Source organism: Drosophila guanche, unplaced genomic scaffold, assembly GCF_900245975.1.
Source record: "Drosophila guanche unplaced genomic scaffold, DGUA_6, whole genome shotgun sequence".
In the NCBI taxonomy this organism is placed as follows: Eukaryota; Metazoa; Arthropoda; class Insecta; order Diptera; family Drosophilidae; genus Drosophila; species Drosophila guanche.
Genome location: NW_022995745.1, coordinates 2,140,732 through 2,154,946, shown reverse-complemented (window position 1 = coordinate 2,154,946; position 14,215 = coordinate 2,140,732). Strand labels below are relative to the sequence as shown.

At 46.2% G+C, this 14,215-nt stretch overlaps 1 protein-coding gene across 1 annotated transcript; it reads right to left on the bottom strand.

Moving 5' to 3' along the window:
• Positions 1–2,660: 2,660 nt before the first annotated feature.
• Positions 2,661–5,020, bottom strand: LOC117580783 (obg-like ATPase 1). The gene is made up of 6 exons (XM_034267478.1): positions 5,005–5,020; positions 4,896–4,936; positions 4,591–4,810; positions 3,939–3,999; positions 3,495–3,876; positions 2,661–3,412 (listed from the first exon to the last, which is right to left on the bottom strand). Exons 3-6 carry the CDS (start codon positions 4,769–4,771, stop codon positions 2,843–2,845), a joined length of 1,194 nt encoding a protein of 397 aa, XP_034123369.1. The 5' UTR covers positions 4,772–4,810; positions 4,896–4,936; positions 5,005–5,020; the 3' UTR covers positions 2,661–2,842.
• Positions 5,021–14,215: the final 9,195 nt, after the last annotated feature.

The following is a 14,215-nucleotide window of genomic DNA, read 5'->3' as shown; positions in this document are numbered from 1 at the left end:
GCGCCAGAGAAGATGAATAGGATAATGGGGCAGCGGCAGCAGGAGGGCGACAGGAATGTGGCTGTGGCAAACTCTATTCACGCTGAAGACACGGCAAGGCAGCTGTAAATGAATAATGAATGCAATTCAGCAAAAAATATATATTCAATTCAATTTGGATGCGTCACTCGAACGAACGGCTCGTCGCTCATTAATTTATGACAGCCATTTTTAACGCTTTGCTGGCCAGGCTGCCCCCACAGGCTTCTGCCACTGACAGTTGATGCAGCATCCACACCCATCCCTTCGCCCATCTGCCGTTGCATGCGTCAAATATTCAACGCCATTTTTCAATTGAATTGAATGAATTTTTGAATTGAGTGCACGAATGCCGCCGCTGCCACCGTCACCCTGACAAATGGCAAGCTAACAAACAAGACAGGAAAAAACCTTTGCTCCAACAGGCTGGAAATGTGTTTTTGGAAAGAGTCTCTTGGCTACGAAGAAAGGCCAGTAACGGCAGTACCCGGGAGTTATATCTGGCAATAACGAAAGGGTATCCCCAATAACTGGAGGACTCCTGCCATGCCGGACTTGTTGTAGCTCTGAATGATTTGTGTTTGGCCTCTTTGTTGACGGGCCATGGCCAGAGTCCGAGTCCGAGTTCGAGTCCCAGCCCGAGTCAGAGTCAGAGTCAGAGTCAGAGCCATTTTGCCGGGCTTAGAGTGGCAATAATTCATGCCCCACTGATGGGGCTTGTCAACGTTTTGGGGTGCCATCCAAGCAGGAGGAGGTGCAGCAGAGAGGGGAGCACACAGTCATACATGGGCAGACATTAAACTTTAATTAACTACAAATCCACTGCAATTGCATTTACATTCCCCTTCTACGCTCCACCTCTCCTTTGGCTCCTCGTTCTCTGAGCTAATAAAACATTTCAAATATTTTTGTCGGCTCGTTTCTTGGGAGGGTCGCAAGGACTGGTCCTGGTAGTGTGTAATTTTGCACATTTCATATGAAAAGTTGGCAGCCACGCCGGAACTTTTTGGCCAACCAAAAGGATGCAGGAGAGTGCAGAACGGCACGGCACGCACAGTGGGACGCATCACATGCGAGATTTGTGGAATGTTTCGTCTAAAAACAAAGCACTAAATTAACAAAACCAAATGCATAATAAAGTTAAAATAAATAACAAGCCCTTGAAGCTAAAGCAGGAATTTTCCTAGCTTTAAGTCTGCCGTTGTATTTCTTTTGGTTGGTTAATTCTGATACATTCTCAGTTATGTACAGACTCAAACAAATATAAGAAAGTTACAAAAATAAATAAACATAAACAAATATTACAAAAAAACATTCAAAACATTAACAATTGTAGAAAACTTCAACCATTTGTGGCTTTATCCTAGTAAGTTTCCATTCTATTGACCCGAAAAAGGAAACACCCAAGCAATTCTCTTCTAAAATTAAATTAAATTAAGTTATTCATGATGTGCTTATCAAGTACTACAACCTAAGTTCTTACATTCAAAAGTTGCCATTTTGTTGCACAGTGTAATTAATATTTGAACAGTTTGTGTTTAATCAAATAAATAAGCTGAGTATTTCATTCCTTTTTGGAGATCCAAGTTGAAATGCCAAGCATCTGTCCCACAGTGCACAAGGAAAGTTTCTTACGGCAAAGATTAACAGAGACGGAGCCCAGTACTGGGGCAAGGAGTGTGGTGGTCGGAGGGCGCTAAGGAGCCTGGTGCGTGTTGCTGCCAGGCGCATGTTTGGCAATGCGGTAAACCAAATTATGTGCTTAGGAACTTGCCGCTGCGACCAGAGTCGGTGATGGGGCGAGAAACCACACAACCACCGAAGCCCCAGTCCCAGTCCCAGCCCCACCCAACCCACAACCACCAACCACCCGCTTTTTGCCGCTTTGTGTGCGTCTTGCAGCTGCATTTACACAGCAAAAAGAGCTGCTCCACAACGCTCTCCCCTTTTGGCCCTTTGCCTTTGTGCCTTGTCTGCTTGCACTGCTGCTGGCCGGCGCTCTTTGCACAGGTGTTCCATCCAAAAACTTTGTGAGCGCCGTGGCAAGATGATTAAAAAGTTTTCCTCTAAGAAGAAAAGGCAGAGCCTGCATTCAGTTGAGGTCCAGAAACCTCAGTCGCCAAATTGTCAATGCCCGCCACCTTTGACAGCAGCTAATGATGGGAAGCGATACATTGAGGCTAAAACTAAATTAACTATGCCCGAACACTGGCCAACGATTGGTCTACTGAACCTGTGGCTGGATCTCATATAAATATACATCATTTCGTCCATAAACCATTGAATTACAATCGCAACTCACAGCTTAAACACTTCCACAGCTTTTGTGTTGAAAATGTTCTACAAAAGTTTCAAATATTTGCAAGATTTCTAACAGCTCAGGAGACACTTTCGCACGCTCCACGAGGAGCCATGACCGAGTCATCATGCCATAGCTAATGACCAAAAATATCTGCCTGCCCGCCCGGACAATCAAGGTCGTTTTAACAGATCAAATCAGAACAGTTTAAAAATAGAATTTGCGATATTTGCGACATGCTCGTGTGCGCAGTGTGGCGATGAGTTACGGAAAGTACCACAAGCTATAAATCCTTCGTTCGACGACGATCCCTGGCTGCACCAGTAACAAGAACAACGTTGGGTTGAGTTTGTCAATAGTGGTTTACGTGGCGTACAAATAGAAATTCAAAATGCATCATTCTAAGGCATGATCATGCGGGGTTTGGGTTCTGCTGGGCCTTTAGGCGAAGCGAAACATCTGGGAGTATAAAATCAAATTAATATACAGAACAGTGGACATGGCGATGAGGGCGGCAAGGCGGTATCATTTCTTTTTGGCATCCTTCAGACCGGCGCCGGCATTGAACTTGAAGAAGATGATGTCACCGTCCTCGACGGTATGATTGCGCCCCTGCTGGCGGTACTTGCCAGCGGCCTTTGCGGCCGCCTCGCTGCCCTCGGCCTTGAAGTCGGCAAAGTGCATGATCTCAGCCATGATGAAGCCCTTCTCGAAGTCAGTGTGAATGCGTCCGGCGGCGGCCGGGGCTTTGGTGCCCTTCTGGATGGTCCAGGCTTTGACCTCGTCGGGGCCAGCGGTGAAGAAGTACTCCAGTTGGAGTGCCTTGTAGCCGGTGATGATGATCTTGTCCAGCTGGCTCTTGCACTTGGTCTCCTCTTCGTAGGCCTTGCGCTCGAGCTCATTCTTTTCGCTCAGCTGCTGCTCGAACGCGCCAGAGAAGGGGATGAGCAAAGCGCCGGGATCGTTCTTGTCGATCCACTCCTTGATCTTGGGCAACCACTTGTTTTTCTTGCGGATGAAGTCCTTGTCCGAGAGGTTCACCAGGTAGATGACCGGCTTCGAGGTCAGGAACAGATACTTGTTCAGCGCCTCAATCTACACAGGAGTGAGCGAGAGGGCGAGAGAACATTAGTAAGAGCGGGATGCAATGATTGGGTTTTGGTTGCTTCGCGCTCACATCGTGGGCATTCCAGTCCTCGAAGCGCAGATGACGCTTCTGGTCGATCAAGATCTCCTTGATCTTCACCATGGAGTCGTATTCGGGCTTCAGCTTCTTGTCGCCGCCACGGGCCACCATCTTCTCCAGCTTGTCGAGGTTCTGCAGCAGCTTCTCTTCGTCCTTGAGGCGCAGCTCCTCCGAGATGATCTCCAGATCGCGCACCGGGTCCACCTCGCCCTCCACATGGGTTACGTCGGGGTCCTCGAAGGCGCGGCACAAGTGGAAAATGGCATCGCAAGCGCTGATGTGCGAAAGGAAGTCATTGCCCAGCCCCTGGCCCTCGGCGGCACCCTTGACTAGGCCGGCAATGTCCACCACATTCAGGTAGGCCGGCACCACGCTGCAAACCACAGAAGTCAGTGACACATTCGTAACGAAACTGAAAGCACAAGGAGGACTTACCTGGCCGGCTTGTGGTACTCCACGAGGTAGTCGAAGCGCTCATCGGGCACCGGTACGCGACGTGTGGGTAGGGCAAGAGCAATCACATGAAAATAAATAAGGGAAGAGAAGAGACGGCGGCAATACGCATGTTAGCTGATATGGCAACGATTGGGAAACCCCGGCAGCCTCAGCGGGCAATCATGGCAATTTTCTATAATTTTGTACAATCCACCGAGCGGCTTGGAGTCCGCAAACCAAAATGAAGTCGCTCAAGAAACTGAAACAGATCCGAGGACTGAATGGACTGGAGGCGGGGGCAATTTGCATATTGGAAACTGGATCTGATCAAATTGCTAAGGCAGCGACACGCCCCAAACGAAATAGTTTCTTTTAGAAGGACCAGTCTTGTCCCCTCGTCCAGTTCAACGGAGTGCAGGCGGAGCCAGCAAGCAATTTGGAATTAGAAGCGGCTGAGGCGACTGTGGCTGTGGTTGTAGATGTGGCTCCCGGGGGGCAGTCCATTGCCATCGACAAGTCTTGAATAAAAATTATATTCAAAATATTGATTACAATGATTAAAGAAATTGCCCCCGCCTGGAATATCGGATATCTTGGGTCCTGCCCTGGGGGCACCGCTCGCCTCGCAAAACGGATAATTGGTAATACTTATTCTCATTCGGCTTGATCGTGCAGAAGGGGAAGTTCTCTGCCGGTGCGGCGCTCTCTGTCAGCACATTGAAGAACGTCGACTTGCCCACATTGGGGACGCCGACGATGCCGATTCTCAGATTGGTGCCAATGCGTCCGATCAGGGGCTTGCGTTCCGGCTCATCGTGCTTCTTAGGTGGCATCTTGTGGCTGTTATTCTCTGGTCTGTTCCTCTGTGACTGCTGTTGGCGGAAGAACTCAATTTTTGTTTAACTATTTTCGGCCAGCCGTTTCGACATAACCTCACTCTCGGCGGTCAAAGCTTACATGCGCTGGGCTGATGGTGTGTGTTCCACTGTTGTCTTCCGCTGCAAGGGCCAATCGATTTGTTAGCAAATTTTAGAAAATCTTTGGTGGAATTGTTTTAAATATTTACAAATAACTTTGGATGCGGCACATGTGACCGCGGATTTCTTACCGCAAGACCCTCAAAAATATACCTAAATATGCCGTGTGTCATTTTTAAAATATACCATAAAAATACCGTAAATATTAAATCATATTCTTAAATTTTGCTATTCTATTCAATATTACCAGCTAGTTAGGACTCACAGCGCAAAAGATATATTTTTATCCAAATCATCAATCGATTTCCCACAAGAAAAATAGGACACACAACAACAAATGTGCATAAAACGATACGTGAATGGGAATGGAATCGTTCCTATCTGACACATTATTGCTTGTCAACCGGTAGGTATATATATAAATGGGATTTCCTGAACTTGGTTTGGGTGGTAATGGACGTATGACATTTTCGATTCCCTATAATATTGAACATACCCTACAAATGCAATTTAAAGACGGATGAAATTAATTACATATACCATGAATATACATCGAACTAAATATCGTAGTTATATGCATAAAAAACCTGGTCAATAGCTGCTGAGGCCGTGAAAAGAAAGTGCGAGCGAGAGGGACCGTTCAACGAACAGCTGTAGACCCGTTCAGGGCTGCTTGCGTCCGCAGCGCAGCCTGCGGCTTTTTTGTGCATCATTAGTTCACAGCGCTGGGCAACAGAGAGCGCCAGGAGCAAGTGCGCGCATTTTGAATTGCGCCTCGAGGCGGGGTTTATAATGTAGAGAGCTTTACACGACTTTAAAGGGTGTTTTCTGAGTTATTTTGTTTCAGGAATGCTGTTACACTGCTTAACAAGATATTCAAAATATGCTTTTTACAAAGAGTCATACAAATATTTCAAACCTGTACTTATGTTGCACATAAGTTTCCCTCGACTTCTCCTCTTGCTCATTATTTTGTCATATTTTTTGGCATAGTTGCAAGTGATCGCTCTGCTTCCCCTGCGCTGTAGCACAGTGTGGCACACACGGTTAAGGCGTTCAACTGATCTGTCAAGGTCATGGCGATCGACGCACGTACACGCAATTTGGCGGTTTAGTGAAAAGCCCGCAATAATCAATAATTTCACATAATTAGACGCAGCCCAGACTCAGACTCAGAGCCAGAGCCAGAGCCAGACCCAGCCATCGATCCCTTCGATCGCAGCCTTTATTGCCAACTGAAACGCAACTTGGTCGCAGCAAAGTGGTCAAGGAGGGGAACTCAGAGGAGAGAGCTGGTTTATTGATCTGCGCTGATCCGCTGATTGTCGACTGTTGTCGAATCGTTGTTGCCATTCCGCGGATTCACTTTGATTGATTCCCGCATTTGGCCTCGCGTTTATGGCCCTAATTAAAAGATCCGTTATGCGTGATCGCTTAGCTCTGCCTCCGTGTCCCCTCTCTGCCGTCCTTGGGGTCATGTGCGTGCTAGAGAATTTACTTATAATTTCACGCTGTCTTCCACTTTGTCTTGTTGCAGGTTTCCTTGCGGTTTTCGAACCATTTAAAAATCCATTTGCAACTGACCCTGGACAACTGTCGTACCAGCCATGCCCTTCCCCTGCCCCTTGTTTGCTCTTCCATGTAATACCTGTGTAATGTTTGTCCACAAACCGCACTCTCTCGTGTGTGTGTAAAAAGTCAAGTCAATTATTTGCTTGGAACAAAACAATTTTTCTCACAGGCCTCGCAGTCCTTGCGGTTTGCCTGCTGACGTTTGCCAGGACCTGCGGTTATCCGTTTAAAGATGTGCATCTGCGTGGCGGCCAAGTAGCTATTCCTGATCCACAATTCCAAATGTTGCTCCTTCCCATCTATGATCTATATATGAGATCTTTTCAGATCTTCGCTCCTACTCTTGGGCCTAATTTTCACTCAGTCCCAGCATAATTCGAATATTAATTTGTGTTCTTGAAGAAGCCTGCCTACTGCCTCTTTTGCATATTGTTTGTGGCTTTGTGTTAATTAAGCTGCTCTTTTAATTGCCTTTTATTGCGCTTAATTATTGGACTGGGAGGCACCTTTTGGCCTATGCTGCCCGCATCGTTGGGGCAGGGGCCTCATAAATTTCTATCCCATATAATTGCAGCCTTCTGCGTTTCGAATTAACCAAACGAGCCTGAGATCCAACCTCGTATCCCCCCAGCCCTTAGCCGCTCCCTCGCTGCCTATTTCGCACCCACATTACGCGCAGGGCGTGGCCCAGAGTGGCTCGGAGTGGCGGCTGCTGCTGCTGCTGCTGCTGCTGAGGCAGGTGAACGGAACCGTACATCAAGTTTCATTGAGTCTCGGAATTCATTTTCATATGTATATGCGTTGGCGCTGCCTTCTTTTCCTTTTCCTTTTCCTTTTCGTGTTGCTCCAATTAAAAGAGCGTAATGGGATCGTTGGGTTGGGGGGAGGGCACAAATAAAACTGGAAAAGTGGCGAAAACAGAAAACAGAAAACAGAGAACGGAAAAACCCTATTCATATTCATATTCACATTCGTATTCATATTCATTCGGTTTTTATTGCCTCTAATTATAATGCTGGCAACGTCGTCGGACTGTATTCAAATTGTTTCACGCCGCGGAACATTTTCGGGCAAACACAAAAGACTGAGGCAACGAACTTGAAATGATCTGCTGGGCTGCTTAAACTGCTTCAAATAATTATGAGTATCCACAGCGGATATACAGGTATATTATAATAATAAAGTGAAATCTTACTATTTTGAGGGCACCAAAAAATTCGATTTGTGCAGAAATTTGAACCGACTGACGCCCAAAATGAAAATGCAACGAAATGACACGACTGAAATTAGTTCTGAAATGGAGCATGAATGGATGGGGAAAGTTTGACTTGCCCGAAAACGTATCGGATCTATGTTACTAAAATAATTCAATTATTTAAAAATATTATATTATTTTCTATGATATCACTTTCTTTGGTCTTATCTATTAACTGCAGATAGTCAAATAATTAATTCATAATTCATAATTTACTATTGAAACCAAGTCTAAGTTGTACGCATTTCATTTTCATATTTACTGCTCGTTTTGAAACTATTTTTAGTGCATTTTTACTGCATTATTTTACTGCACACAAGGTACACATTTAATTTAAATGTTTTTGTATGCCCATAAAAACTTTGACAGCATCGAACAGCTGCACATACCAAAGAAAAACAAATATATAACGATTACATAAAGTTTAACATAATTAATGGGAGTGTTGTACACATTCTAACTTAAATATATTCCTGCTTACATTTTAAGTAAATCTGCAGTAACTTTTTGTACAAGCAGAAGTCTCATTTGAGTTTAGATTTTCGCCATTTCCATTTCCATTTCCGTTCTATTTCCATTTAAGTTCCCTATTGGGTTTGTCCTTCGTGCTCAACTGAGATCTCAACTCTCGTTCAGTTAAATCTTGAGTGGAATGGAAAATGCTTCGAATCAGAGCTCACAGCGCCGTCACAGCTGGCCGATAAGTTAAGGAACTTTGGGCGAAGCACGCTCCACAATTACCCCGGTGAATGGTGCTCTGTGCTCGGTGCTCAGCTTCCCTGTTCCCGATTAGTGTCCTGCGGTGATAATCGCTTAATACAACAGCAGATATCGCAGAGAGAATAAAGAGAGAGTAGGCCCCTGGATGGGGAGAAAAGAATGGAGGCGCCAAGCCTAGAACTCCGCAGGGGCAGCAGCACCGCAGCTCCGCAGCTGTGTGGCGATAGTCACGTGTTTGTGGCAGAGTGTGTGGAGAGAGGGGTGTGGGGATAAATCATGGCATGGGGGGGGGGAGCAGAGCTGCACCTATGTGTTTATAATTCGTTTACGGGAGGATGCCACAGGATGCCGTTCGTTGCTGCTGCAAGGGTGCGTTTCCATTTCCATTTCCATTTCCATTTACCCCCCACCTCCACGGTTCGGTTTGGTTTTTTGTGTTGTTGGTTTCTCCCTGTGCCTGCGCCCTGTGCCGCTTTTTGTTGCATTGTTGTTTTTCCCAGCTCATGATTATTATTGCGTTTATTACGATTTCCATTTTTCGAGACCGTGTGGCAAGGGGAGTGGCCCGGGCACCGCCCCCTTTATATTTCATATTTCATTTTTTTTTACTCACTCTCTCCCCCTCTCTCTCTATCTTTCGGGTGCATTCCTACTTAAATATATTTATTCCCGTTCCGGTGTCAGCTTTTTCTATAACAATGACACGGAGACCCTGTCTCTCTCTCTGTCGCTCTCTCGCTCTCTTCGTGTCTCCGCGCAGCACCTTTGGCCCTTCGTCTGTGTCTCCCTGTGGCAGGCCCTACCCTTATCTCCACTTCCTCTGCGAGCATCCCCATCCCCATACCCATGCCATGGCGTGCCCTCGCCCTTGCCCCTGCCACATTCTCGTATCCCTAGCTCTTTGTCTCCTGCATCTTGTTCTGTTCTTTTTTTTCTTTCCGTTTTTTATATCTTACGTGTACTTTTTGTTGTTGTAATAATTCATAATTTCTTTGGTGTCTTGCAACATGTAATTTGGCAGCTGATGCATTGATGGCACATCGTTGAGGCCGCGGCAGCAGCAGTTGCAATTTGCATGACGGTCGCGGCCATTAGGCGGCTCTGGCGCTGCACTTGGCTATCCATGGGCTCAAATGGATCCTTGGTTGGGCTGGCAACGTTCTGCAAATGTCGGCGGCTTAGCTGGTGGATCAGAAGGCCAGAAGATCGATCAATGGGTTGGGTATGGGTATGGATATGGCTCTGCGAAATGCAGCGAGCGGCAGGGCTACTTTGTTGTAGGAGTCCGTGGAAGTTGTGGCAGCTAGTCCCGTGTAATATTATGTCCAATCCGCAGAGTTCCAAGACACATCAAGACGCTAAGAGTATGGGCTAGATGGAAATTTATTAAGAACTTTGTAGAATTGTTTTGGAACTCTTGAGCATTTTTTGGGAATTTTGAAGGGTGATTGTTCGTAGTTTTTTTAGTTTTAAGGCACTTTTAAGCATCACTTTGCTGGCCAGATATAAATTCTTCTCATCTTCTTTATCTTCTTCTATCTTTAAGGAATTTTGCAGAATTTTGTTTAGGATTTTTTTGGCATACATCGGTGCATCTCGAGGTTTTCTTCTACTATTTGCATACGAATTAATTCCCGATTGACATGGCCAGAGAGATGCTGCCTGTCTGACCAGCACAAGAAGCTCCACAGTCCCCCTCCACCCATTGTGCCACTACTGTCTTGTACCTTGGGGGCAAATGGCGCATAATTTCCATTTGGGAACGGCCATTTTTGCAGCAGCAATTAGAGCAGAGGCAGCAGCAGCAGCAGCAGCAGCCAACCCAAACCTGGAACCTGTCTCAGAGTGTGTGCCCCCGCTACCCCTCCCTCACTGCGGCTCCTCAACAATTTTCAGCGAACGCATTCCCATTTCATTCTCTCTCTCTCCATTTTTATGTTGTGTTTTTTGTTGTGCGGCAATAAAAATTAAGTTGAAGCTGAATTTGAAATTCAGATGACGACGACGACGACGACGACCAGCGACGACGACGACTTGCCCAATTATTATTAATAATAGCAACAACCAGCCGCAGCCGCAGCAGCAGCAGCAACAACAAGTTGCAGTTGAAGAAAAAGAAGTAAAAAACGGCTTCTGGGTTGGAGCAGGGAGGGGGGGCTGGGGCGCAGAAAAAAAGTTAATAGGACCGCATTCATTAAATCCATTTAATGCACAGAGAGGCAAATTATTGCGCTAAAAAAGAAAAGAAAAGCAAAACAAAAAGAAACAGTGGCAGGCACAGTGGAAGAGCGGAAGCAGCAAAAAAACCTGCAGAAGAAAATAATTGCAGTTGGTTGAACACCCCAAAAGGGGGTGGGGCCGGGTGGCAGGGACAGGGGCAAGGAGCCAAAGCCGCAGCCACAACCCAAGCCAAAGTCAGAGACGGCGACGGCGACGGCGACTTACGGTCGGCGGCCATTAAAATGGCCAACGAATTGGACAAGTGAGAAGAAGGGAGGGGCAGGGTAGGGTGGGGTGGAAAGACTGGCCATGTAAACTGACCCCAAACAGAGCAAAGACGAGAGAGAGAGAGAGAGCGGTAGCTGTAGCGAGAAAACCGGTAGCTCCACTTTAATGAGCGCCAAACGCAAAAGAAATGAAAGAAATAAGACCCCAAAGGAGCTGCAGCAGCAGCAGCACTCCCAAAAGCAGGGTATTAGTGGGGTATGCAGGAGATGTCAACGAGATCTTGTTAAATCATTTCGAGATCTAAAGAGAGTATCTATGTACATCGATTCCTGCTGCCAAAGTTGCCAAAAATGCAGAGCTCATAAAGCTCGAGGGGCATAGGCCTTAAGCACGTTGCGAGATTTCAAAGTTCTTGAGAATCTAATTAGTTTTGGCAATTAATATTGCCTGTATCCAGGGCCTCGGGACGTTTCTACAGCTTTCCCACTGTTGCTGAGCTATTTCCAAAGCAAAATATAAAACTTTCATAATTCATTTCTCAGCTGAAAGTAACAGATACAAATAGTTCTGCCACTCAGTTAACTGGGACAAAAGACAGCTCCGCTCACTCTCACATGTCCTGCTCCTCTTCCACGTGCTTACAGCTCGGCCTGTCCCGACTCCAGGCACTTACAGGGCAGCCTCTAAGTCGACTCTTATACTTACCACGGACTAATTAGTTTCTTGGAAAACACGCGCGCCATTTTGGTTGGCTGGGGCTAACCTGTTGGGGGAGGGCAGGCGCATATGGTTTTCCCTCAACTCTCCTCAGCTAAATTGTAATTTTCGTTGTGGCCCCAAAAAGTTTCGCCTTCTCTTTCTTAATCGTCAAACAATTTGCAAATCGCCGGCAATTTTCCTGCTTCCTTCCATTCGGACATTTCTACTCGAGAGTCTTGGCTGGGGGAGCCTCTAGTTCTGGTTCTGGTACTGGTTCTGCCTACTGGCCACTACTTCTGGACTTCTTGACTGCTTCTGTGCCGTGCCATGGCTGGCTCTTTTTGCCTTGTTATTGCTTTCGTGCTGTTGCATTTCCTGTCGCCATCTGCCACTCCCAGTCCTCGACGCCCCAACCCATCTTCGGGTGCCCGCATACGTTTTGTACATTACATGATCATTAATGAATACCGACTGCTCCAATTATAGAGAACAAGAGAACAAATTACAGAAAAAATTATGTGTGTGTGTGTGTGTGTTGCCCCATTCCTGCTGCTGGTGCTGCTGCTGCACTGGGAGGCGCCTCCCGTGGTCACTTAAATTGTTGTTTTGCATGTGAACTCGACATTTTCCACACCTTTTAATTGACGAAGCTCTGGCATATGACGAATGGCAAGCGAGCAGTGTTGAATGTTGAATGTTGAAATGGAAATGGAAATGACCAGGGAAATGGCCAGGGAAAATGGCAAACAGAGGAAGCGCCAACCCGTGAGGCAGCCCCGCAATTTCTTCAACTTTCCGGCTAGGTTCCGGCACGTCTTCTGATTGAATTGTAATGCGAAACTGACAGCTGACAAGAATCGATTGATTGGCAACCAATTGGATTTGCATGGATTGTGCTTGGCATTTGGTTTCATTTCGATTGAATTGCCCTGGATTCGAGTGCTCCTCTCTGAGGCATTACATATTTAAGACTTTTGGATATGCAAATGCCATGAGGCTTGTTCCCATAAGTACCGTGTTAATATATCTAATGAGTGTGCCTGGGTGTGCCTGGGCTTAGTATTAGTTTCTAGCATAAACTGAAATTGTTTATATTTATTTTTCCAAGGCCTCTTGCTTATAAATTGAATAAATAAATAAGGAATAAATGTAGAGTAGGCCAGTGGGAGGGTGTGACCCCGGAATGTCCTTAATATTTACCATTATTTGAAACATGCTAGTTTCGAATACTTTTTTTGTTCCATAATTTTTTGGATATTTTATTTACCTTCCCTTCGCTATTAATCCATCTGTATGTTATTATCGTAGATTATATAATAGAAAATAATTTAGTCTAAGTCTTTTTGCAGCATATAAAATTAGTTAAGTTATATTTTTAATTGAATTTTCATAGAATTTAACGCTGATATGAGACAAAAATCGTTGCCTCAAGCCGGGCAATTCCTTTGATTTGTATTTTTGAGTGTTAAATATCGAATTGCTGTAGCTTTTCTGCTTTCAAATTCCATCTCGCAGCTAGTACTGCAACTCGTTGGCACATCTAACAGCCGTGACAGCGTCTCAGCTCCATGATGGAGCTGCTGGAGTGGGAGGTGCTTTAGATGGAGCTGCTGACGTTGGATCTTTGGTAGTTCTCGCTGGACGTTGGGCGCATGCCGTCACGTAGACGTCGGATAGCATCGCTGTGGCAGTGGCAGTGGCAATCGGCTATCGGATGTCGGATTGCCACCTGCAGCGCTAATATCAGGCCCCCAAAAGAAATGGCCAAGGCTAAGAGCCAAAACTAACGGTTAGCGGACCAATTCCAAGTCCGGTAATTGAGCTTATTATTATTCTGTTTCTGTTTCTACTTCTGTTGTTTTTTTTCTATACTTTTTTTTAGTAGAGCTTTCTGTGCGCACGAAATGACGCATTTTGCCTCAAAATGGCAACAATCGAGCGGCTAAGAGAGAGAGCGCGAGTGAGAGAGACGGGTAGACGGCGAGATGGAAAAAGAAAGAGCGAGGCAGCCTGAGACGTGAAGAGAGCGAACAACGTTTTGCGATTGGAAGAAAAGCAGTCGAAACCGGCCCCGCGGGACTTTGCAAACAACAACAATAAAAAATACATCAGCAGCAAAAACAACAGCAACAAAAACAATAAAAACAACAACTAAAGGCAGCGCATGGACAACGCCTTTCAACGTGACTGATTGCCACTTGGCACGCAAAGCCGCAGCGAGGAGGCACACCAGCGTTACCAGAGTTACTGCAGTCCTCCCCCCCTCTGCTCTTCGTACCCTTCTTCTTCTTCTTCTTCTTGTGTACCCCACCGCAGTCGCCATTGCGCAGTCGCAGTTGACGTCACAGCCAGCGCCAAAGCAATGGCCGTCCAGAAGCGGGTTCCTCTGCGGCGGCGGCTCTGCTCTGTTCTGCGGCTGCTGGTTCTCTGCGGTTCTTCGCGGCTCCGCGCCACTCTGTTGACTATCTGTGGTTGTTTTTGTTGTTTTTGTTGTTTTTGTTGTTGTTGTTGTTTACCATTTTGTGCGTGTGGTGTATGTTACGTTGCTGCGTTTTATTTGCTGCTGGCATGCAAACTGCTGCCCTGCCACTCCCCACCGCTGGCCC